General features: G+C 42.4%; 1 protein-coding gene across 3 annotated transcripts in view; it reads right to left on the reverse strand.

The window, feature by feature from the left end:
* Positions 1-214: 214 nt before the first annotated feature.
* Positions 215-26,501, reverse strand: part of tns1a (tensin 1a) — a 119,915-nt gene continuing 93,628 nt past the window's right edge. For all 3 annotated transcript variants that reach the window (XM_050063175.1, XM_050063176.1, XM_050063177.1), the window contains 18 exons: positions 15,612-17,297; positions 13,648-13,728; positions 13,039-13,202; positions 12,664-12,811; positions 8,695-8,769; positions 8,189-8,215; positions 7,824-7,905; positions 6,976-7,523; positions 6,797-6,883; positions 6,431-6,559; positions 6,256-6,351; positions 6,091-6,168; positions 5,870-5,941; positions 5,390-5,416; positions 4,851-5,019; positions 3,616-3,684; positions 3,482-3,511; positions 215-3,328 (listed from right to left, as the gene is read on the reverse strand). In XM_050063175.1, coding sequence (XP_049919132.1) covers positions 3,199-3,328; positions 3,482-3,511; positions 3,616-3,684; positions 4,851-5,019; positions 5,390-5,416; positions 5,870-5,941; positions 6,091-6,168; positions 6,256-6,351; positions 6,431-6,559; positions 6,797-6,883; positions 6,976-7,523; positions 7,824-7,905; positions 8,189-8,215; positions 8,695-8,769; positions 12,664-12,811; positions 13,039-13,202; positions 13,648-13,728; positions 15,612-17,297 — 3,698 coding nt within the window. In that variant the 3' untranslated portion in view covers positions 215-3,198. The remainder of the gene's footprint in view (positions 3,329-3,481; positions 3,512-3,615; positions 3,685-4,850; positions 5,020-5,389; positions 5,417-5,869; positions 5,942-6,090; positions 6,169-6,255; positions 6,352-6,430; positions 6,560-6,796; positions 6,884-6,975; positions 7,524-7,823; positions 7,906-8,188; positions 8,216-8,694; positions 8,770-12,663; positions 12,812-13,038; positions 13,203-13,647; positions 13,729-15,611; positions 17,298-26,501) is intronic.

Consider the following 26,501-nt stretch of genomic DNA (forward strand, 5'->3'; position numbering starts at 1 on the left):
AGGTGTTCCACATTAAACCTAACGAGCTGCACACCTGACAGAGAAGCTGCATGATGAGGGACTGAGGTTGATGTTTGGAAAACAAAGGAAGGAATGAAGGAAAAACAATTTAGCATACCATCTAAAAATAAGCTTTTAGCAGGGAAACATGAATCAAGATCGCTTTAGAACCCCTTTTATCAAGCCACAGAAACCAAATGAACACCCACATAGCTTTAATGTAACTGATTTGTATTGCTTTAATGTTTTTTTTCTCCTTAGGAACAGGTAAGCCATGACAATATAATGTAAATGATAAGCGCAAACAAAATCTGAGACCCTTTTGTACATTCATAATAGCACATTCATACAACAAGTCCCATCTGTACATAGGGGTCACAGAAATCACGTCTTTTTCACTGACACAAGGAGGCGCTTGACTCAAAGCCAAGAGGTAGAATGGATTTTTAGATTTTTTTGAATTTTTTTAAGTTAGAGATGAATTTTTTGGTGTGTTTTTTTTTCTCCAAATGACGTTAGTAGTCGATTTAAGTGCACTGTACCTCTTTGCTTTCAGTAAAGGGCCACCATACATTCCTCCATTCATTAACACTGACCGTGCCTTAATGTGATGATGCGACAATGAAATTATTTTTGAAAAACATGTCAGGAAAAAAAAAAAAAGAATAAATAAGAATAAATAAATCAGTGACTTTTTCGAGAGGGCCCGGAGAAGACACCTTTGGCAGTCTGACAAAGCTGCGGCTGTAGAGCTTTAGCATCACGGTGAGACAACTTCATCTACCTCCAGCGATGACACCAATATGGAATTTTCTTTTGGTTTTGTGAATTTAAGTGCTTCGTTTACACACTTCCAACTGGGGCACGGCAGACCTGCTCTCTCTCAAACAGGCGACGGAGCAATTTTGGAGCTTTGAGACACCAGTAAAAACAAATCAATAATAAAAAGTCCATGCTTTACGTCATCTGCAGATGAATGTCTCGCTGTATGGGCCCCTGTTACATAACCAATAATACACATTTCTGTGTGTCCCGGCTGGTTGAGCTTTCTTAAATTTGCTGCTAAAGCTGAGCGAGGTGTGTGAAGAATGGAGTTGAACGTAAAAAGCGACATGCAGCCAGTCAGCATAGATGTAAAGTGTTTGAATCTTTGGCAAAATTATAATTGTAACTGTCATGGGTGCATACAGCTGTTTTCATATTGCATTTGAGGTCGGCTTCGGAACTTTTTTTCCTGCTTCCCTTTTCTAAAATGTCTTTACCTTAACGTCTACCAGCTACATTTGCTTCTATGAGTGTGTTTCCTGCTGCTGAAACACAATCAAATGCTTCTGTCCATGCAATTCTTCTACCTCATTCATGCCCTACCTCGTTCTGAGAGAACGCAAAAATGAAAAACATGACGAGCCAAAAACAAACATATACATGTACAAAGTAATGTACACCATATATTCAAACACATTTCAAAATCGTCAGACTTTGAAATCATTAGCCAAAATAAGTATATATTTTTTTCTCAACCCATTAGGTAATCTTCTTTATCTAGACTGTACAATATATGTATATATGAGTAATCATGAGGGACCAAAGCAACAAAAATAAATACTTTTTCGCTATGTCACCTTTCAAAGTAGTATATCTATGTACATTTATATCAATATCAATTTTCCTTAGCTTATTGTGAATGGTTGAGCGTGTGTTCAACAAGCAGGCATTTGCGCACAGTGTGTGTGTTTTTTTTCCTTTGCTCTAAAAGGTATCTAAATGTAAATTTCGACGACACTGTGGAAGGAAAAACAAAGACCGGACTGTCCTTGGTACAGTGAAAGGTAACCCTGGCTCAAATGGACCAAAAAATAAAGAAAGTAAAAATATAGCATCTCACCATCATGTGACTACTTCAACAATGGGGTTTGTCTACTTCTTTTCAGGACTCTGAGGAGAGTACAAAAAATGTTGTCTATTTCATGCAGTCTTTGACAAGTCATACAACCTCAGTGTCCCAAGGTTTTTAAGTCATTTTTAGCACACAGCATAGAATGTTTTCAGTGATGTTGAATGTAGCTATGAGGGAGGGTGCAATTTGGGACAACAACATGCATAAAGAACAGTGCATAGGTCCAGGTCATTGGGCCAGTCCCTGGTGATTTCCAGTGTGTTTCAGTGGCAGCGTCTATCAACAGATCCACTACTGCAAGCAGTTGGTGATGGAGAGGAAAAGGGGGGCAGGGTCCAAGCCTGAATGAGTGGCGCCATCTTGTGGACAAACAGTCTTCCTCTCTCCGTCTGCCATGCTGTCAGGAGCTTGCTGATTTCAGGAATCCAATAAGCGAGTTTTTAGAGAGAGATATCAGGCTTGGACCGGAGGTGATGCAAGTGTGCACTGACACAAAGTGCTGTGACCTTAGCGTGGTGTTTTTTTTTTTTTTTTCAATCTCTTTTTTGAGTCTGGTTTGCTATGCGCAGTTTAAGATCAGTCGTTGTTTCACTGCAGAGCCCTTTCCAACACACAACAGACCCGGAAATGACCACTCTAAGGATTTCACAATGATTTTTGTGGAAGGTAGAAGAACCAAGCTTAAAGATCAAGCTAACATGCATAAGGTCTTCAGACACTGTTTTGCTAAAAGCCATCAAGGCCAACTTTTTTCCTGAAGACGAGTTCAAGAAGAAACCGTATTTCTTTTCTTTTTTTTGTTTCTTTTTTGTTCAACACTTCATCTTTTGAAAAGAGGAAATAATAATGGCTTAATAGCTACATCATTCTTGCACTTGTATTGCAACTACCTTTGGTAAATCAATCAACAAAAACGACAACAGAAAACCCTGAAACATACGAGTCCTTACATGTTCCTCGACTGAACTTAGCATTGTTCCTTTAGTCTTTAGCTAGCATTTTTCTTCTATTACAGGTTCCCCTGTTAGTAAATTTTCTCCCTTCGATGGCCTCCATGTTTGTCACGTTCACAGCTCCACACCACACATCCACTAGCGCCACTCTGGATCCACACCGAAATCCTTCAAATAGAGACTCTTCCAAAAAAGACAAACCAGCAAGGCAGAGAGAAAGGAAACAGAGAAACAGAGACAAACCAACAGGAAACAGAAAAAAAGGACATCATCGAGTCCTGGCGAAAAAAGACACCAATGACGAAGGAAGATTTCAAAATGGCCACTGCCATTTGGACGTCAGGGGTTTCACCGCTTCATCATTTTGGAGGCAAAGCTGACGATGGCGGAGGCAGGCTGATCTGGGTCCAGCTCAGCGAACAGGTGGCTGACATTGTCTGTTGTGCTTCCTTGTTTCCTTGCAACGAATCCGAAAAGCCTGGTGGGATTGAGTGAAAAATACCCAACACTTAGTAATTTTCGAGCAACAAAATAACCTTAAAAAGCAACCAAGATGTGTTTGGAGGGTGAATTAATTTTTTGAGATACATTAGATACCTATTTATCCGAACTACAAAGTATTTAAACTTACTTCACTGAGCCACCTCCTTCTTTGCCCCACCTTTGGAAACAAAACACAAGATTTTTATTTTAATAAAATGATCAAAAAAAAGTTTTTTTTGTTATTGATGCTGGCTTGAGAAATATGGTCTTGAGGTTTCTTACTTTCTGTCCTGGGGATCAATGTCACAGTAGGTTACCGTGTTGATGGGATAATGTCGCCTGAAGAAAAGTCTGCAGAGGAACACATAAGGGTTTTTATGAGTGTGTTCAGCAAAGAACTAGTTTGTGTATGGGGGGTAATTAGTGACATTCTGCATCTATTAAAGCCACCATATGATACTTTTATGTGATTGAAGCATCCTTGCAGTTACTCAGTGACATCTTAAAAATCGCCACTTGGGGGCGCCAAAGTAAGACTCTTTTTTGCAGTCTTCCATGATTTCATGTCTTTATCATTATGGTAATCACTGCATAAGGCTTGCTGATTTTCAGGCTACATTTTTGCCAGTTTCATCGAATCCTAAACTCTTATTTTCTTAAAGAGTTGAAAAGAATACTAGTGTGATGAAAGTCAGCACATTGGCCATCCAAGCTTGGGTGTTGGGTGTGGCGCTAACAATGCCACTCCATAAAAAACAGTTACAGAAACTACAATGAGCAAAACTATTGACATCAGGCCCTTAGTAGACCCCAGCCACCAAAATGGTGGCAGGATGACCACTCCTGATGAAAGCCGAAAGGAAGTCAGAAGTGCGAAAGAGGGTCTACTAGCGCCCAAATCCAAGATCTGCCTTGGAACATGGAATGTCCGAACCATGTATGAGAACACCAAGACAGCACAAGTCCTCAGTGAGATGAAAAGATACCGCCTGGACATAGCGTAGCCGTCAAGTTCAGATTCACAAAAGTTACAAAATAACACAAATAAACAACCAATCAAGGCAGTGGTAGACTAACAGCTCCCTTGTTCAGGGATGTAAAATTACTGTTCTTGTCAATGGAGTCTGGCTTTGAAGAGAGCATAGATATGTTTTACCTTTAGTTCAGTTTCCCGTTGGAAAGGCCTGTCTCTATGAAAATTACTGAGCATACGACTGAATAAATGAGACTTGGATTGTACTGCATAAGTTGTGTGATGGTTTGTAAATGAAGGTTTTGATATAGTTTTGCTGTTGTTTACAAATCATCAAGAATTTTCTCTGTTTTTGGATTCTTTGTTGACTGTTGAGGCATGAGAGGAAAACAAAGTTTTCTCCATGAATTCAATGTAACACTGAGTAACTGATATACAAATGGTCATTTTGGGGTGAAGTATTCCTTTAAAATCAGCTTATGACATTGTGAGAAATAACACCATCTCAAAGGAAAAGACAGGAGTTCTGCATGTGTGGACTCACTTCCTCTGACTGTCAGTAAGTGTGATGCCCTGTGTGGACACTTTGAAGTGAACGGTAGTGGCGGCAGGCAGAGGGTTGGTCGCCAGAGTCTGACTGATCGCCTTGGCAATGGCCTGAGGCCCCGTGAGAGACTCCATGTCCACAGAGTTGATGTAGAGAACATTGCACGCTAGAGGTAAACAACACAGAGGCACTGATAAATAAAAACAGACAACAGAGGAAAGCAATGTGCATGCGATGTAAGGGGACGTGAGTTGCAGTGAGGAGTGTTTGAAAAGCTTCTACTGTTGTGTAGTTAAGTTTCTCATGCACTGCACAGTCTCTAACTAGATGAGCAGCTGACTATGACTCTTCATGTATTGTGCATGCATTTCATTTTTTCCCCCAGACTTTCATTTGAAGGTTCATTTTAAGTTGCTCTCAAATGCAAATAAAATGCAGAACCCTATGAAAGCATTGTTTCTGTGAGAGCAGGAATCATCACATTCACATTCAGTATAAGTGCATGATGGAGCAGAGCAGTGCAAACCAGTATTTACCATGGGCGTCCTCGGGAACTTTCTGAACTGTAAGGTAAGCAATTAACTGATTAATGCAAGGCTTGATGTAGAAATTGCAATATTGTTCTTTTTGTTGGAGGGTCAATGTAAAACTCTAAGCTGTTGGAAGTTACATGGAAATTCATTTAATCAGTACTTCTGCCTGACTATTTCTCTCTCCTTAAGAATATTCATGGTTACTTTCGGAAGTGATGATGGAAGCTGAGCTGGCACTGTGGGACTGCAGTGTAAAAACCAAACTGCAATCTAGCATCATCACAGTTAACCATGGACTGTATATGCATTGTGCTAACCGAGCTGGCAGCTAGCCATATATGGCCCCTTCTGGCTCCAAAAATCCAAGGAGTCCACAAACCATTGGGTGAGGTCACAGTGGCTACTGTACATCCATCTTCATATACAGACTATTGTAAAACTGTGAAAACCATCTCTCTGCAGGTGAACTGCAGTGAAGCTTACCTGCTCCTTGCTTCAGAAGTTCAACAACTGGATCAGTAGGTGTGGCGAGCTCCAACGCCTCTTCGTTTGGGTCTGTGAGTGACAGAATACAATATAGAAGAACACGTAAGATCAATCATATCAGCAACAACTTTGCAACACTGATTACAACAAACAAACAGCTGCTTAAATTGCAATTAATGCCATTAACATTCATCTATAAATGAGAAGGTAGAGCTGACCTTTGGCGGGGATCATCAGCTTGCAGGGCAGAGCCAGCGGAGTCATCGAGTGTTGGTACACCAGAGCAGAAAGACAACCTGCAAACATCAAGGGATCTCTCTGTTAGAGTGGATAACTTTGATATCAAATGAAATGCTGATCGATGAGTCACAAACAGAGCTCACCGAAGTAGGGCTCATTGGGACAACCCTTCAGACGGACGCCTTTGGGGCTCGTCTCAATCAGGAAGTGCCTCACCAGCTCATTAGTCATGTCACCAACTGGAAAAACATCACAAAAAAGAATCAGATACCCTGTTTCTAAATAAAACATTTACTCTATAATAGTTAATTTCATTACCTTTTTTGTTCTGTTGGATGGTCGGTGGTGGGCAGGCCACCTTCATGGCCAGGCCGTAGGCTCCACGGAAGGAATGGCTGTCCCTTATGATGAACGCCCCGGGCTCTCTGTCCTTCAACAGATTGATGGCTAAATGAAGGAGAGAGGAAGAGACCAAGGAGGTGAACAATGAGAGGAAGAAAAAGAGAAATGGAAATGACCAGAAGATGAAAAAAGGAGGGACATGAGAGTCATTGACAAGAGGACAAAAAAGGGACAAACAGAAGGGCAAAGAACATTAAGGAGGATACACAATCAAGTAGAGTACGACTGTCATTGTTATTTTACTCATAAATTCATGGCAGTAGGTTGTGTGAAATATCTAACCTTGCTCTCTGGTGATGTCTGGCTTGTACCAGAACTTGGACGTGTCCTGGACAAACTTGACATTCATCTTAATGTCTGGATAACCATCTGTTTGGACAGAGGAGACAGGAAAAATGATAACTGCAGAGGACACAAACATTCCGTGAGGTAAACTACCATGCCATATTTGTGCGTCTCACCATATATGGACTTTGAGACGTCTGGGAGTGTGTGTGTGCCAGACAGGTTTGGCGTGCTGCCACCGCTAACTGGCGTTAGGTTCTTGTTGTCTGTCCTCTCTGCGTCTCCGCTAGACATGTGCCTCTTCTCCGGCAGCTGCGGGGAGACGGGGAAGGCAGGCGTCGCCAGCGGCTGGGCGCTCCCCTGACGTGAAGCAGCTCCAATCTCATCAGGTGTGCCATAGCCGCTCCCTGCCGTGCGGCGCCCCATCAGGGGGCTGGGAGGCACGCCAGCGCCTGCTGTTTTAGGGTTTCGGCCAATCAGAGGGCTGGAGGGGACGCCAGGGGACGGGTGTCTGGTCAGTGAGGGGCTGGCTTGACCCAGGCGTCTCTGTAGGGCAGGGCTTGGTGGCGTGTTGGTGGCCACTGTGCGGTGGAGGGTGTTGGGGCTGCCTGGGACGGTGTGGACGCCCATGATGTTGACCTGGGAGCCCTCAGGGGAGGCGGGCCTGTGAGGGTAGGAGGAGGCGGGGTTGTGCGGGGCGCCATCTGAAGAACCAATCCTCCTTCTACACACAATAAAAGCAAAAACAGACTATTATTTTCCTATCTGTATTCTGTATTAAGAGTCAACACCTTAACTGTTATTTACAACAACATCACAACCATATCTGATATGCAGATTGACTATAGATTAGTTCAGTGGTTGACTGTGTAATTATTTGACCATTTCTAAATGTGTAACACAAAAAGTTAAATTATACTCAACTTTCTTTTTAAAGAAATTGTTGCTCCCTAATTTGCAGGTACACAATGACACTACAAAGTGGTACACTTTAGTAACTAGGCTTTTTTCTTTTTCCACTCACCCATCAGTGCTGTGAATGGGACTGCTGGAGGTGAGAGGAGCGTTGAATGCTTGTGCTCTGGAGTCCCCAAAATTGCGATTATCTGAGAATAGCAAAGCATGGAAACACAGTCAGTCTCAGCTTAGTGTCTCATGAACTTTTTTTCCAGAACCAAATGGGATGCAGTTATCAGGTGTCGGACCCAAACGGGAAGTTGGAGTGACAGAAATAGAACAAGATTCAAATTTCAGTCTTAATACAACAAACATTCTGAGGAAAGCTGGGATGCAGAACTGAAAGAAAAGACATTTGGTGGCAGTGAAACACAAAACTGTTAGAAAACAAAAAAGGAAAAAGGTCAGGAGGAGCCACAGACGTTCCCTTACCTTGATCTCCATCATTAGAATCAGAGTCTGACAGCAAGAGAAGATAGAAAGCCAGAGAAGTGGAGGAAGATGTGTGGAAGAGGAGGAGACAAGGAGGACACATTTGAGCGCAAAGCAAGAACTGGAGGGCGTGTGTTAGCTGTGGGCATTTAGTGGAAGCATTTCCAGGAGTAATAACATGTTTGAGCAGCAGAGGGCAGCAGACACTAACAACCACTGTGAAAAGCCAGTTTCTGCTCACTCATCTACAGAGCTACAGGATGACATAATGCGGTGATGCTGCACTGGCAGAATCTGAACAAAGTCAAAGCATCCATACTGTACATTTACTATCCTACCTTTGTGTCCTCTTAAGTAGCTTTAAAGTTGTTCAAATACTCTAATTGCACCAATTCCAACTCTTTATTGAAGCTGTATCATGTTTACACCAAGAAAAATATATGCACTGTCCCACTTTGCCAAAATTTGTATGAAGTAATTTGGTATCTTTAATAACTGATCCTGACCTGATCCACCCTGGTGATGGGGCTTCAGTCCCAGCGCTGACAGAGGAGTCTTGGTCAGACCAGGAGGAGAGCGGGCTGCAGGGGTAAAGAAAGAAATAAAGAGGGATGTAAAGGCAGGTTACAACAAAATATACACAACAGTGATGACAATGAGATGAGAATTGTACATACAAGCCATGCAGTGATGAAAAACAACAAATGTAAAGCATGAAAAGACACAATTCTTCACTTTGGTATCGATATAATGCTGCATGGAAATGCATTAGATGGTGGATGTTTGAGGTTGCACACAATATAAGATTAACCAGTCTATTTTTTTGAGTGGTCCACAAGCACTAAGGTGTGCATATTTCTATTTTAGGGAATACAATTAAAGGTTTAACAATTGAATAAGTATAAATTAGGCACAAGTGCTCTCATTCATTGCACAAAAATGATTCAAAAACAGTTAGGTCCAAGGTCAAAATGCCCAGGACATAGATAAAGCTCTAATCTTGCAAAAACTTAAAGCTAGAATATTTTTTTCTTAGGTTGGTAGCTGACATTTTGCATGTTTCCGCACACCAGATCAGGTACAAACATACGAACCTGAATTATTTGATGTGTAAATGTATTTCTTTCTTTCATATTCTTATTTTTAGTCCTATTAAATTAAACTGCAATTTGACCCCAAACAAATGATGATGCTGCAGCTGAAAATGAGCCAATGAGCATCCATCTACAACACAAGGATGAAGTCATGAAAATGTTGGAAGGTTTAAAGCATGCTGCCACCCAAAAACAATGATCGGGTCCAGGTTAGATCGGGTCAGTAACTCCGGATAAAGGTTGAAGATTATGGGGACATATTAATGTTGCCATGCCTGGTGGAAAAGATACTGAAAGTCGTTCAAAAACTGAAGAGTTATTTCCAAAATAAGATGCAAGGAAATTCCATCTTTTTTGTCACTGATGCCAGTACAGTGATGAAAATTATAAGGCATAATATAGTCTTTTTATAGACAAGATCTTTAGGGACGTCCAGCATTTTGGAAACAAACTCTTCGTTTTCATTTATCTTCCACTTACAAAAGAATCCAGATCAACAGCATGACAGGGATTTGGGACAAGTTCTCACTTAAGGTGGCATGATGAGGGGTGAGGGGGTAAATATGAAGGTCTGTGCCACAGAGCAGATTCTTACTGCAACAGCTGTGTGTTAAGGCCTGACTGCAGGAGAGGGGGCAGGGCTGGTTTACAAAAGTGTCCTCACAGTCAACACAATCTGTCAAACAAACTGGCTGAACAGGGTCGAAATCCGGTCTAATGTCTCAAGGAGTTTGGTAGAAAGAGTAATATATCTGATTGTCCTTTCATTTGTCCTTATTTGCAACATGTAAATGAAAAATAATAAACAGAAAAGGTTGGTGCTGTGAGAATCCAACATACCTGACGACACACAGTGGTCATGCAACACCGGTCAGAAATGCTTAAACTTTGCATCTTCTTTAAATATTGCAGGAAACACATGATATGTGTTTCCTATGCAAAAGATTTGCAGGTTGCAAATAAGCCATAAACAACATACTGCAGAGATAAATAAAAGAAAAAAGTTAAAAAGTATGAAAATGCTGCAGTATAATTGCTTTGATAATTCCCAAATATTTTATGTTGCACACCAGCTGCAAGTGCTTGACAACATCATTCAAATAAAGCCCATTGTCCATAATTCTATATATTTGATTAACACGAAAAACAGGAGATAAAGCTGATTAAATAAAAGAGGAGGAAGAGACGGACAAGAATCAGAGGAAGAATATGATTAAATAATTTCCTTTCACTCCTCTTAGCATTTGTCTTCTCTAAATATGTTTTCCAAGGTTAAAAAATGACAAACTATGTTCTCATTCAAATTCATGATTTGCACACACCTGCTGTGTGCTGTTGTTGTTGGCTGTAAAGTCATGCAACACTTCATGTTTTGCCTGAAGCAAATTCAAAAGTGCTGTGTTATTTAAATGTGGGCTTTACCTCTCTGTCTGGCCAACTCTGTATCCCAACTGCCCAACATTACCATGACCTTAAACCCAAACCTTGATTAAATAACTTTTGCTTGCTTAAACAAAACTAGTAGTCAACCTTTTCACCCCAAAAATATAATGTCCAAAGAAGCTTCTGTTACACTGTCCAGCTGGTGTACTGAGAATATAACCCTCAGTTGTCCTGGGAAAGCTTTTAAAGAATACCTTCTGCTAAGTTTGTTTTTTTGGGTCAAACTAATGTTTCCAAGGCAGGGGCGGAACAAGATGTTGTAAACATTCGGGGCTTAGCCCAAACCCAGAGGGGTCCGGGGGCATGCTCCCCTGGGGAGATTTATTCCCTATTCATGGCAGCTATAAGCACTATTTTTCAAGCCATTTGAGATGATAGAATTCCTAAAAAATCATGAAAAACAACAAATCAAAAACATGAAAGTTGCCAAGGAAAAAAAAAACTGTTGCAGCTCCACTAACAAGCTGACAATGTTAAAATCTTCTGGCTTTACATAAAGTAGAAGTGAGCAGCCCCTGAACACTCAGTGAAGGAGGGCCCGCCCTATGCAAAACACAAAGGGTCACAATCTGGAGCATATATATCAAATACAAGTCCTTTGTGTCCTCATTGTGCAGCAGGACTCTGTGTCACTCTTTGACGCAGCTCAGTGATGGATCAAACCTTCACTTTCATCCTGCTCCTGATGAGCTCGTCTGTAAGTTTTGGCAAATACGTCTTCATCAGGGAGAGAAAGACCTGGCACGAAGCTCAGAAGTACTGCCGGACATATCACACAGATCTGGCTCCTGTCAGTAATGCACATGACACACAGCGACTTCGTCAGATTATCGATGACAGTGATGAGTACATCTGGATAGGATTTGAAAGGAATTCCACAGACCCTGAGAAATGGACATGGTCAGGGGGTGGGGCAGTGTCCACTTTTTTCTGGGCAGCGAATCAGCCCAACAACCGAGCGTACGAAGACTACGGCATAATGCGTCACTATCTGTGGCACGATGCAACAGCAGGCTATTTTGATCCATTCTTGTGCTACAGCGTGGTCGTGGTGAGGGAGAGGAAGACTTGGGAGGAAGCTTTGAACTACTGCAGGGAGCATCACCGCGACCTGGCCAGCGTGGCGTCGGACACAGAGATGTTGCTGATCCAGAGAGAGTTGAGCAAAAATGACACCACGGCGCACGTCTGGATTGGATTGCACTTTTTCCCCGGAAAGTGGCTGTGGGTGGACGGGCAGCCGCTGAGTTACGAAGCCTGGGGTCAAGAGGGCAAGCCTGCGTGTCCTGAAGTCAAGCTGGAGTGTGCTGCGCTACAGGTGATGGGAGGGATGCAGAGTAACAACGGGACAGACTCCACAGCTTTTGCTAACTCCACAGTTGGGCCAAATGTGGCCCACACTCATACTGCAGGAAGTTGTGGAGTGGATAGTGCAGCACATGACAGCCCTGAAAATCCTGCAGTAGGTAATACGTCTGTGGGTGTAAAAGAAAGTGTATGGGAGGCTTGTGACTGTGAGGAGAGGCTGCATTTCATTTGCTACTGAGAGTTAAAGTAATGAAATGTATTTGCAGTAGTTTTAGCATATATTTATTTACTAGTTAGTTTGTTTTAGGTGCACTTGAACTGCATTTTTGGCTGTTTATTTAACATAGTTTTGAGCAGTTAGTTCCTTTTATTTTTTGGTGTGAACATGTGTCCTTGTGCTGTACTATCATTTCGTTTCTGCAGCAAGTCAACACATTGTACAACTAAACTGAGATGAAATAAAAAATATCTTAATCAAATAAAAAGAAATAAAAAGAAATGGAATTCTTTTCTTACCCATCTATTCACTGTTTAAATCTTTTTTTGATCAATTAATAAAGACAGGCGAGAGTAATTCAGGTCAAAGGTCAGTGTGAGAGCGCCCCCAGTCTGCAGGCAGGCTGAACCTACACATGTTGAAGTAAGGAGTCTGTGGTGACACGGGGAAGCTGGGGGTCTGGGGGGAATTCTCACCACCACCGCCTCCAAAGGTGGGACTGCTGGAAAACCCGTCCGCCTCGTTGTCCTCAAACGCCTCACGGTAGCTGTGCATGGGACCCTGGAAAAGATGAAAAGGGGACGGGTGTACAAACAGATACCAGAATTTCCACACTGAGGTCATTGTGTAAAAATGTTTGAAAATCCTGCCATGCAATGTCTTCAGTACTTGATATACAGAACAGAAACATTACCATTGAACTCAAAGTGTCACTTTGTTTCTCAATTATATTTAAATTACACCTGCAGTTTCAATCTGATTTCACACCATTAAATATGAATGCTGACCTCTCTGGGTCTTCCTCCTGGGTTGAGGGCCAGATTGTGAGCAAAGTCCGGCGAATCCACCATCGGTGTGTTATCATGGCTGCTCTGGTACTGCCCCTCACTGGTGGTCCGACGCCGGCCTGTCTCCTGCGTCACTTCTGGGGTCATTCCTCTGGAGCGAACCCCTGAAACACCCAAAATATTCACTCTGTGGAAATGTCATCTTAGGTATATTTCATAAACAGCTTTATATATTGCTTTTGCAGCACTGTGGGAATATTTTGCAATTTTATGAGATGATAAACCTACACATGAAAATATAGTGCAATACTATTTTAGTCTCTGCTTTTTTCATTTTATTACTTTTGAAAGCAAAGCCTGAACATAACGTTAACCTGCCTTTGTCAGGCAGAAAGAGAGAAAGAAAGAGGTATGTAAAGAGGTGAAGGGAATAAAAAAAGCAGTGGAAAATGAGAAATAGAGCACAAACAGGAATTGATTAAAAGTAATGAAGAAAGTAATCATAAAATCTTAAAAGAAAATGGCTGGGAAGCAAAGAAAGATTCTACAAATGCAGGAGAAAAATAAGAACAAAGGCAGAAAATAAAAAGCGAGGGAAAATGGACAAACCAGAGAAGGAAAAGGAGCGACGGCGGTCAGATTGTTGCGTAGTCATGCTTTCACTGATGCCCCGAATACGAGCGTTGTACTCTGTTCCCCAGGGGAGGGAGGTCAGGGTGGTGGATGGAGGGCAGGAGGTGGAGGAGGAAGGTGGAGTAGGAGGGTGAGAGAGGTGCAGTGGAGGAAGCAAATGGTGGGAAGGGTTGTCCAAACAGCAGAGAGATGGATTGAGCACAAAAAAGGAAAAGAAATATCAGAACAGAAATGAATGGAAGTGGAGAGAAAATGGTATTTGTCAAATGAGATGACAACTTGATCATAGTCTATTTAAGTTATATAGCTGCAAGGTGAGATGATAATATCATGTTTAAAAATGGTTAAAAATGGGATGAATTTACAACTTTCTTCCACTGGGAGGCGCCTGGGAGCACCCACATGGTTTCACATGCGTAAATATGGAGGCAAACAATGCATGGAAGCTGGAGCCTCTAAACGCTCGGCTATTCTTACTCAGTCTCATCCCATCTCCACTCTCACAAGCTCTGCTTTATTTCAGCCGCAGAGCTAATTTTATGACTGCAGGTCATTCCTCTGGTGCGGCGCCCCATGATGAATCTGTAACAGAAACTGGTGAAAGCTGCACAGCTCACGTGCTGCACGGTGCTTGGGACTAAAGATGCCTCCAGCTGAAGTTCAAACTTTACTAAATAAACTCTGAATACAGTTAAGTGTCCAGTCCATTGAGTCTTGTTAGCACATGTTGCCTATGAAACATTTTAAAGGAATACTTCACCCTCGAAATGACTATTTGTATATCACATACTCATGCCGTGTTACAATAAATATGTGAAGAATACTTTGTTTTTCTCACATGCCTTGATGGTGGATGAAGGGTCCATACACTGAGAAATTTCTCGATGTATTAAAGTCACAGGGGTCCATGTTTAACGACAGCAAAACTATATCAAAACAACAGTTGACAAACACTTATACTACTCGTGCAGTATAATCCAAGTCTCATTTATCCAGTAGTATGCAAGCCTTTTCCAGCAGGAAGTGAAACTTATCTATGCTTTCTTCAGAACCAGACTCCATTGACAAAAACAGTCATTTTACCTCGTTGAGCACAGGAGCTGCTGGTCTAGCACTGCCTTGATCAGGTGATATGTTTGTGTTATTGTGTGGCTTTGGTGTTTTAAAGGGTTACTTCAGATTCACAAAAGTCACACAATGACACAAACAATCTAACTGATCTAGGCAGTGGTAGAGCAGCAGTGAGGTAAAATTACTGTTTTTGTCAATGGAGGTCTGTCTGTTTGGGAACTACTGAGCTAAATAAGACAATTTTTGGATTCTTCGTTCACTGAATTCAGTGTAACATGGGGTGAGTAATTGATATACAAATGATTATTTGGGGGGGGGGGGGGTATACCTTTAAGGACCCTACAAGTGATTTTTGCATATTTACATAACAATAATAGCACATTAAATCTTACTACTTTCAAAGCACACTGTGCCGCTTTAGATTCTCACTTATTTCAAATTCACTGAAATTCTTTTTTCATACTGAAACCTGTTTCAGATATGTAACTAACCGAAACAAACATCATGTCTGCATACGTTGTTGTCAAATTTACATACTGTTTTGTGGCAATCTACATTACATCCCCTGTTCAAGAATTCAAATGTATTTCATTGGTAAAAATCATATGAAATGCCACACTGGATGTTGGCTACATGAATGAAAGAGCAGTGCTTCCCCCCCTCATTCAGTACATATATAATCTGTACTCCATGTCAGACATAATTGTCTGTTTGGCCGCAAACCCTTACAGAGAGAATAAAATTTGATTAGGTTTGTTGAAATGTGGTGAAATACAAACAAAGCCTCAAATATGACTGAAACCCTGGAAATTGACTCACTCCTTCCCTCCCTCAACCATTCATTAACTTACAAAAACCCCAAGCCTTACCGGCGATGCGGTGAGCCACCAGGCCCTCCAAGTTTAGCGTCTCCTCCTCTGCATCTTGTTCTCTGGGCAAGGATGTAGAAGACGTGTCCTTGGGCTGTGGGGTGAGGGCGGGGAGAGGAGAGGAAGAGGCACTGTAGCCCGGATAAGGAGACGAACCCTGAAGGTCTGGGGAGTGGGAAACCACGCTGCCTTGGTACGAGTTCACCGGCTTCACTGGCACCTGCTGATTGAAATTAGGGCAGGGATCTGTGGGGCATTGGTGGGCTGCTTGGCGTGTGTGGAGGTAGGGCTCTGGGGTGTGTGTTGGGGTGGTGTTTTGGGGTTGGTAGCCAGCGTTGGACCTCTGAGGAGAATACATCGGGGACTCCATCACGGGGCTCTGGTTGGGCAACGCTGAGACTCTCCCAGTTGATCGATTGGGCTGATGAAAGGAGTTGTTGACAGACCCAGAGTTACTGTAACCATGGATGGCAGAGTCTCCTTGGTATGAGGGTCTTGCAAGGGTCTGGGAGAAGGGTGCCTGGGATGAATTGAGGCTGTTCTCTCCAGGAGGCGCACTGTGAGACTTGGACATGTGGGAGTTGATCGGGTCCAGGTCGAGCATGAGCATGTTGAGCGCCTCAATGGACTGCTCAATGTCTCGTTGCGACGCTGGGGTAGGAAAGTGGGGCAAGCTATGGGTTGACTGAAGAGGAGGGCCAAATGGATCATCTGGGAGGCTATGCTGGTGCCAGGTGTTGAGACCTCTTTGAACAGCCTCCCGACTACTGGTGCTCCTCTCTGGCGCCCTGGGCATCAGTTTAGGTATGGTCTCTGGGCTGCTGGCTGCCGGATTCCCAAATGACTGTGAACGGTACATCCCTCCTCCGTTCTGGTAGTTGTTGTATCCCCCCTGCGGTGATGCAGAGTCCACAGACCTTTCTTGCATCGTTGTAGGTGTTCGTACCCCATGCACTGGCATCTCGCTTAACTTTTCCCCAAGAACACCTCTCTCAAGGTAGGGTCCGTCGTTCTGCCTGCTTGTAGGCGTCTGTGATTGATAGTAGAGGTCAGCCGGCGTCGCTTGGCCCTCTAGGGATGAGAGTGTGCCCAAGCTGTCCACACTGTTGCCTTCTTGGCTATTGGGCAGCTCGTCGTCAAGAATATCTGTCTCCCTCTCCTCTGTTGAAGGGGCGCCAACTAGCTTGGTGTGGCCCCCGTTAACGTGCACTTGTGCTGGGACCAGGTGTCTGACACCTCCTCCAGGGCTGGTGGACGTGGATAGGTAGGCTTGTCGTTGGTGAGTCGGTGCCTCGAGGCCGCTCAGAAGCTGGTCAAGCTCTCGTTTTTCCTGTGGGCTGAGTGGTGGGTGGGTCGTTGTCGGGTTGTTGTGGTTCACGGCGCTCTGCACGGACTGGCTGTGCTCATCAGTGCGATCAGTCTTGATGGAAGCAGTAGAGTTGCCTGAGTCGCTGCTCACGGAGAGGGTGTGGTCGACGGCAGGGAGGGAGGCGTGGCCTGTAACTGGAAGGGTCTGGTCAGTGGTTTGAAGAGGATGGCTGGGATGCTGTATCGAGTTCTCGGCATTGGTCAAGGGATTTTCATGGACAGGGAGGCCGTTGATGGTGACAACTCCCTCCAGGGAGTCTTTCTTGCGGACCCGGGCGTATAGGCTTCCATCAAGTGGACCTTGGGTGTGAACAACATCTGAAAGAGACATGAAGAGATTATTATTATAAAATTATTCAAGTGGTTCATGTTTTCAAGCAGTTCCAAACATACACTCAGATGGGTCCAGACCTTTGAATGTGCTCACTCCACAGTTCACGTTGACTGCTTTAAATACAAAACGACCAATGAGCGCTGCAGGGGAACAGGTTAGCCAATCAGTGCCACAGGTGGGACTTGTCATGTCATCTTAATATTGCCTGACATCACAGGTTGTTTCACTTTGCTTTCCTCCTCTTCTACAACCCGGGCAAAACCGGTATGTTGGCATGGCTTTGCATCAGTATGGACTCTCCAGTGACTTGTTAGGGAAAATCTAATCCCCCTCCAAACCATACACAGAATTAAAGCATGGAAAAAAAGGCACACATACTAGTCCTTTTTGAACTGTAGAGGATTCAGAAGTACAAAACCTGCTTGAGTTGACTTCAATCACCTCATCTTCACACGCCGGCTTCATTAGGTTTCATTGGCTCCAATCTTCAAGTCACATTTGCATGGAACAGGCTCATTCACACCATGAGCACACTGACCCCCCTCTGCACCCGTCTTTTTTGACCCCCGACGTTGAGCATGGACCCAGCCTCCAGCAACACAGCCCCCTCCAGCTCTATTAATAGCCAATTTGCAGCGCTAAAGCCAGTGTCACGTTGCGTCAGTGCAGGGCCACATGGTCTGATGTGAACCAGGGCGGCTCCTGTCCAACACACTGAAACAGCTGGTGTGTGCAAGCCAAACAGAAGAGCAACAGTGCCAGTTTAAAAGCCCAGAGCTGGACTGGGAGAGGATGAGCTGTCTTCAAGTTGATTTCTGGCTGCTGAATCATGCTGGCACAGTCACGCTGATTGCCTACATGTTGCACAAAGAATCCACTGAATTATTTCACAAGAATGTGTCAAATATAGGTATATTAAAATATGTATGGCAATGGCATACTTTTATTATCTGTTTTTAAGTGTATTTAGTTTGTTGCAAATTGACCAGTTACAAAAACTGCACCAAATTCCTTTGTCCTGGATGTTTTTCAAATGAAGGACAGAAGAGTAACTTTACCTACAACAACTTCCAAAACAGTTATAGCTTCCACAATAACACTGGAAGCCACGCAGTCTCTGAAAAGCCTAATTTTGGAGTCTAAAGTAAAAGTACAAAACTTTTGGACAGTTATCGCTCCTTCCTGGCAAAAGCAATTAACACCATAAAGCATGGGGGAAAACCACCATCTGTTTATAGTATTATAAGTGTGTAGACATTCATTTGACATTTCGTCTCACATGTATTATTTGACAGACCATATTGGAAAGTCATAATGTAAAGAACTATAACAGTGACAGTGAGTTTTGGCATTGAAAATAATAAAACGCAGGCATTAAAACTGATTTTAATTTTATTTGATATTTGTTCTGGTGTGTTTTTCAATGACGATCTCAATTGTTTTTTCCTCATGTCATTCTTTTTCAGTGTCAGTTTTTTCCATGCCAAAAGAAAATCAAAATACAAAAATAATATAATTTTTAATGTCTGTGTTTTATTATTTTGGCGGATTTGTCAGAGCCAAATTTTGTTTTTGATGCCAAAATTTACTGTCAGTAGCTCCACAATAGTTCAACCATGGGAACAAATACCTTTAAAAAAGTTAGAATGCTGAAAAAAAAAAAAACTCAACTAATTTGTGGCACATGAACACACCAACAGAGGTCAGGTATAGTACTGTAATTCACACACAATGTGTACCTCAATTATAGGCTGGGGCTCTATTTCAAACTGTAAAACACTATACTTGCTTCCACAAAAAGCAACAATCACACGTGCAGCAGCTCATTCTGTGGGAACACTTATGCTTACAAGAAGAAAGTAATACACCAACACTGGTGTCCCGTATCCGGTATACATTTGCAAAGTGATCCACGACATATACACAGCCACGGCTGACTCATATGGGGGATATTCCAAATTGAGCGACCCTCCAGGGACAGATGGCGAATCACTTGGACCGCAGCTATTTCAAAACCCATGTCAACAACAACTCACAGGCACAGTAGCAACAGGAGTGAGAGGGCAGGCGAGGAAGTTGTAAACACAGTTTGTTCCTGTGGTTTTTTTTAATGACGACACAGGGATTAACATTATGAGAGTTAAGGGCAAGAAGTTGGGGTTAATTTGGGTGGAATAAGACTTTAATCCATGGCCTGAAGGACAACATTTTGATACAAAAGTGTAATTACATTTTAAAAAGTTATTTTAAAGACCACATAAAACTGCTTTTTTTTCCTTGCCAGCAATAATGTAATCAATCCCAGATATCTGATTTTCATATTTTTAAAATGCCTCAAAGTCACAGTATCAAATTGAGTGAACACATCCTTCTTACCTGCACTCAAGACAAGATTATTCCTCCTCTTCAGCCAATTACATTGAGATCAAAAATCCACATTTCATAGTCCTAGTTAGTCCTTCAGTAGCACCTCGGTGACTGAACCTTCTGCCTCTGGGCTTCTTCCTTCACTCTCCCTGTCCTCTCTGATTCATGTCCTCTCATCACCCAACATGTGCTTTACTGAAGTGAGGCGGGGCTGTACCACTGAAGCTGCCGAAAGGGGTGAGCTGGCACTCTGGGATGATCTGTGTCTGTTCCCGGCAGCGGGGGAGGGACTCCTCCACCAACGCCACCACCACCACCTCCCAGCTGCCTGTGAAGAAACGTCGTTTCAAATAAACTACAACTCCCACGCCATCTGTCTGCCCGGGACTGTAGAACCCCTGTCTGGTGATGTCATCAGAGGGGATCCCCTCACTCTGGGTCACCCCCTTCCCCTTGGTATCCACAACCTTTTTGCAGACGAATTTTTCCCTACATGGCATACATCCTTAATGACTGGATTACTTTTTAAGAACTTGGATGTAAATAACCTATAGTTTTTAAGACTTTTCAGAGAAGTGTGGTTTAGATTTTCCACCAGCTGTCTCACCCTGACCTTTAACAGAACAGGGGATGCCCTTGTTCTACTCCATAAAAGATGATCTTTTCACGCTCTGCGGCAAAAACGACTCAAGTTTGCCAGGGTGACACTTTTTCCAGCTGTCGGTTAACCCCATCCCGGGGTTAAAGCAGGGGAGCTGACAGTGTTATATCACATGTCATGGCTTACAGAGGCATTGCACAAAGCAACAGTTTTGGGTAAGAGGCCCAAGATGTTGCTGCGGTATCGTAATTATAATTGTATTACCAGGAAACATTTGGATGTATTTTTGATTTGGTGTTTCAATTTGGTGCCTGTTGTTGGGGATGTTGCCCTAAAAAAGTTTCCACTGAATCATCAACAGACCCACAGGCACCAATGTTAGCTGATCTTATAAATCCAAATCAGCCAAAATCATCTAAAAGCCGTCTTTTTAATCAATCAGTCACAAACATTCCCTTTTTCATTAAAACAAAAAAGTGAAGGTCTGAAATTTTTTCAAGTTTTGATAAATGTACGCCAACAAGATAAGGTGTCGACAGAAACATCACAGCAACAGCTGACTCACAGGTCAAGTATGACTTTTTCCAGGGTGAGTCCCACCACTGAAACATCTTCCTCGCTATTTTCTCTCACTCACCGACATGAGAAGAGACAAGGGGTCTGCAAGTTTAGTGTAATCCTCTCTGCTTAGTAAAGAACGAAAGCGCCAAACAACGATGGCATGACAAGAACTTCCTAAACAAGAGCTGCAAGGTCGCAACCTTTACATTTGACCCACATTCATGGCATGTGCGTAAGCTGGGAGAAACTCACACACATCACCACAACTACGTAAGTACACATATTTGTAGATATACGATGGCAGCAGAGGTGACTAGACTTGAAAGAGTTTGTCCTTAAGCTTGGATGACCAAGAGGTGAGCAGACTGTCGGCAAAACTCTCACCTTCCAAAGAGCCAGTGTTTCATTTCAGATAACTATGAAAATCTTGAGACTGAAAGATCAGCAGTTGACAAAAATGTTGAGAAATTACGATGTGATTTCTTAGTTAGGCTCTAAAATGACAATATTAGAAATGGAAATTTGATCATCTACATTTCCATGACAACTCTACTCAGTGGGTCTTAATTTGACTTTGCACTGAAGTACAAATACTATGACACAGGTTAGAGTGTGGATACCCAACTGGATCCTGATAGCGCCTCACAGGACCGGACAGATCAATCCAAGTGCGGATAAATATTTACAAATGACGTTCAAATGGAACTTCAGTTTTGCTGGAAGACCAATGACCGATGGAGAACAGTGCTGAAGGCATCCACGGTGGATTCTGTCACGGTCCTTCAGAATAACTCCAAATAAACCACAATAATTGGTTAAACAGTCTACCTACATGAGCCTATACAATGTCTTTTGCTGGTCATTTACAAGGTGCCACATGTGTAATCATGGCATACAGGCAAGCTGTACCCATGGTAACAACAATAGCATAACAGGTGCAAACACAGTGCGTCAATAATGTTACATTAACTGCATCAGGCTGGGGTCAGGTTCAGACATAAAAACCAGAATGCATATTGGGCTCAGGTTGGGCTTGTTTACCACTCTCTCAGGCTCAGGGTGGGTTCAGACAGTAAAATGTGGCCCGAGTGGCACCCTAATCCAGTTATGACGACATACCAAAAATATCTACTGACCCCGTGTCACCTACTGTACGGTAGCATAAACGTCAGAGAGCTGAATAACAGACCTCAAGCCTGCTATTAAATCCACTGACTGGCACAAACAACCAGCTCTCCATCTGAATAGAACAAATACCTTTCTTCTGGTGTCAATAAATAGCTGCAGCAGACCCCAAATTAGATCAGTTGAGTCACCGAGGCTTGGCTGACAAATAGCTAACAACTTGTTTCCTACTGTGGTAAACGAGTGTAACATGCCATTCTCTCTGCTTCAAAGGACAAAGCCACGTTTACCACTACTCATTTACATATTCACTGAAATCCAAAACACTTTCAAGAAGTATTTGTATATAAAGTACTGAGAAAAAAACTTTTTGGACTTTAAAAGTAGGTAAACTTGCAGTTGGAACAAAATGCTATAAATGTAGAATTTCAACTGGTCCTTTCATCAATTTAGCACTAATGTCAGCCTCTTTCTCTCTCTCACACACACAAACACACACACACCTGTCCAGTCTCTGTATTCTCTTGTGTGACAGGTGCTCTCTGCTCGTGAAAGTGCCAGAGGCATTGTTCACACAGTGCTACACACACACATACACACACACACATGCAGCACCTGCCTCTTGCCTGTATTCTCTTAAGTGTTCGTCTGAGTGTCTCATTGCCACATCGCAGCCTTGGAGGCCATTAAAAAGCCATTTAAACATCTGTGGCCAACAGTTTATTATAAATAGACAATGTGCTACAACCACTGTTATTGCTGTATCAAATGTACCAGCTGGGATGTGGATTATATACATAATTAGTACATTTGACATCACATTTACAGGCCCAGGGTGATTGAGGCGGCACATTTGTCAACAAACCTATTAAGCATTGAGAACATTGCTGGCGAGCCATTTTGGTGCCGGACAATGTCGCTGAATGTGTTTTATGCACGTAAGTTGCTCCCTGAGTTTTTGTTGTATGACCAGTGTTAGTTTAACACTGAATGTAGGAAGTCAGAAGTGGGATAAGAATCATTACCTTCATGAAAGAAAACCGTGAGTGGCAGGGTTGAAATGTACTGCTGATTTCCTAAAGATCTGTGAGGGGTTCCTCAGGGCTTTTATCTAGGACCATTTTTGTTTTCCTTATATATTAATATATTTCATCAGTAAACCATTCTAAATGTAATTTTTATGTGTGACATTTTGTATAGTATGGCAACTTTTTAATTCTTGGCAATATCCAATATATATGTAGGTTGTTTGGTCCTGGAACTAGCACCTATGGCGCTAAAAGGTGGATTCAGTGATTCTAAACCAATACGGCACTTGGGCAGTGACTTGTGGCTCAGACACTGATAAAATAGGCCGTCCAAAAATTAAGGCGGCGAAAGTCCGAGTGGGGCGGGTGGGAGAGGTGGTGGATGGGTCCAAAACACAGACTTTCACCCATGAGAGTGGTATATGCGTGCGGAGCACTAATGGAAAGGGATGTATTTGTTTGGGTGTTGAGTTAAACTATTAACGATCTTTGCTCAGAATCACAGACTCCACCTTCAACAAGGTACTAACTGAAAAAAACATCAAATTATGAGAAAAACAATACAGGGATTGGTCAAATTTGCATCATTAAAAAAATACAAATTCCTGAAAGGACAATATCCGCTACATACTATTTTTAAAAAAGTTTTTGGGTGGAGTCTTGCTTTGGAATTTAACCACCAAGTTTCCAGGGGTGATGGAAACTTAAAGATGGGCTTGACACTCTTATAGGGGGCCTGATGACCTTATAAAAAGACCAAACCCACTTTTACACAATTTAGACACATATAAATAAAGAAACACACCTCATGTTTACACACATAATTCAACAGTCCCATGGTGGGTTTCTCACCCACTTAGAAAAGATGTCCCTCAACATAGTTTTATTAGATATGGTGTATGATTTCATGCATTTTTATGAAGGCGTATTTGCACGCACATGCATTAAGACATATACTGTAAGAGCTATTTAGAGTGGAAAGTTGACCTGTGCTAGAAAGGGCTCTTTGGAGTTGGGAGAAGGTCTATGAGTTGGTAGGAAATTGGGTGTGTATGTGTGAGAGCAGACCAAAATAATACTAAACTTAAACGTCCTTAAATGTCTCTCTCAGATATTAGTCAGCTTCAAGAGAGATTGATGCAGATTAATAAATAAATTTGTAATTAATTTAAGAATATTTTTGGAGAAAAGCAGGATAAATTAGATAAATTAACAAATTTTGGAAATGTATTGGATTTAAAGACATCTAAGAATTTTTTTCTGATTTTGCTGAAAATTTCTGAAGAAAAAAGCAAAAGTACCTATTGCTTTTCTCTAGATTGTGACTATTTAACAAACTCATGATTGAAATATGAAAACAAAGTGGCACAAAATATTTGAGCCACTCTATCATGTGCAATTATACCAACTGACATGCAGTGACAGGCATCTACATGCACAAACATCTACACACACACACACACACACACACACACACACACACACACACTGTGTTGTCAGCGAGCCATCGGGTATCTCTCAGCAGGATGTGACATTCACCTTCACAGCTTTCATATCACCGTGACGACGGACAGTCTGCATGCCAGACGTGGGTGACTGGGTTTGACTGACAACTGACTGACTTGTCTTCAAGACCTGAGTGTGAGACACGGGGAGACACTGCAAGAACATCCTTGTTGGGCCATTTATTCTTGCGTTTTTTTTTGGTGACTTCACTTGTCTCCAGTGCAAATCAATTTTGTTTTTGTATACATTTGTAAAGATTAAAATAATGATTTTTTTTGTAAATCTTAAAGCAAAACTCTTGTTTGGAATGTAGAGATCCACTTTTTACTAAAGACATACTACAAATAAATGGCTATAAGTTTTTGCAGGGGAGCTTGAGAGACAAAGACACACACACCCTATCAAGGGATGATGTGACAGTCCATCAGTGAAAAAGGTGTCATGGTTGGTGTATCAGTGACTGGCACAAGGAAAACTGTCGCGGTTTTATATTTGCCCTGTCTGCCTCTCGGTCCATCTATCACCCAGTGTCCAGCTGTCACAGTTTGAGGTAACGTGACGTGACTGTATCAGTGTCTGTCTCCACGATTGCTTTCAGGGTGATGTCATCCATCCGCCTGTCTGTCATCTGAGTGACTGTCATAAAAAAAATCTGTCTGGATATCTGGCTGACAACCAGCTGCACTCACCATCTGATTCATGTCGACACTTTTCTCTTTGGAGAAGAGGAAATGTCAGATCAAGCATCAGATTAGGATGTTTAGCTTAGTTGTGTTGGTTGCTTTAACCTTGACTGGATAAGTGAAGTTAGAATTACAGCTCGTTCTCATGCCCACCTCATCAAATACCCCCGTGATTTCGGCGTCAGACATTGACTCAAAAAGTACCTTTTGCCAGGTGGCGTCAGATTGAAATGCTGCCGGTAACAATGATGTGAAAAGATGGCTTTTTTCATCAGTGTCTGATGCCAGAAGTCACTAACCTTCCGAACTTCCGAATGAGACCAGGTCGATACAATGGTACCAACTACGCTTTTTTGCTTTCTCTTATTGGTTGTCATTCAACCTCAAGGATACACATAATGTGGTCTTCGCTATAAAATCCGTCAGGCATCTTTAAAGTCAACCACTGTCCCTGCTCCAATCTGTTCATATTAAAAGACATCAAGTTGGCATCTTTGCATATCTGCATATCAACAAGAACAAAATTACATCACCAGTGTGCCAACAGGATCACATTGTTGGCCTGCATGTCTGCCTCTGTACGTCTGGCTGTCTCCTGACTGGCGTGCATCTGTCGATCCATCTGTCTTTCACTTGTGAGGATCAGTAGCTGTCATAAAAGTGCATCTGCCCGCTGTCTACCTAGATGTTGGTCAGTCATCTCTGGCTTTTTGAGAGCTTCGGGGTTACAGGTCTAACACTCAGAGACAGAAAGCACTGTACATCAGTTTAGGTGCAAAAGATGAACAGTGACAATCAGGACTTGAAGTTGTATAGCTGTATTAATAGGAAATGGGGATTTCTCATGAATAAAGTTTCACAAGCACCTGTACTTCAACCTCAGGCAAACTTATTTTGTGCTTTCCACGAGGGATTTGGCAGAGACACGTTCAGAAATTACAAATGAGGCTGAGTCAGCTAAAATCAATAACATGCAAATAGAAAAAAGACAAAGAGCTGGAGACAGATCCTACGAGAGAGAAAGACAGACAGAGAGACGGAGCGAAAGCCATATGGAGACATCTAGACAGACAGTAGGAGAAAGCAGGCATTAAGAGATGAGGACTGGCTCAGCAGGGGCTATCCTACGGAAGTCGAGAACGGCCATGTATTATTCTTTTTTTGTGCAGTCGTGATAACGACTTATTAATTCGTTATCTCGAGGTAACAAAGATTGTTATCTCGAGATAACGACTTATTAATTTGTTATCTCGAGATAACAAAGACTGTTATCTCGAGATAACGAATTAATTAATTCGTTATCACGAGATAACAAAG

This window comes from Epinephelus moara, chromosome 15 (assembly GCF_006386435.1).
Source record: "Epinephelus moara isolate mb chromosome 15, YSFRI_EMoa_1.0, whole genome shotgun sequence".
Lineage (NCBI taxonomy): Eukaryota > Metazoa > Chordata > Actinopteri > Perciformes > Serranidae > Epinephelus > Epinephelus moara.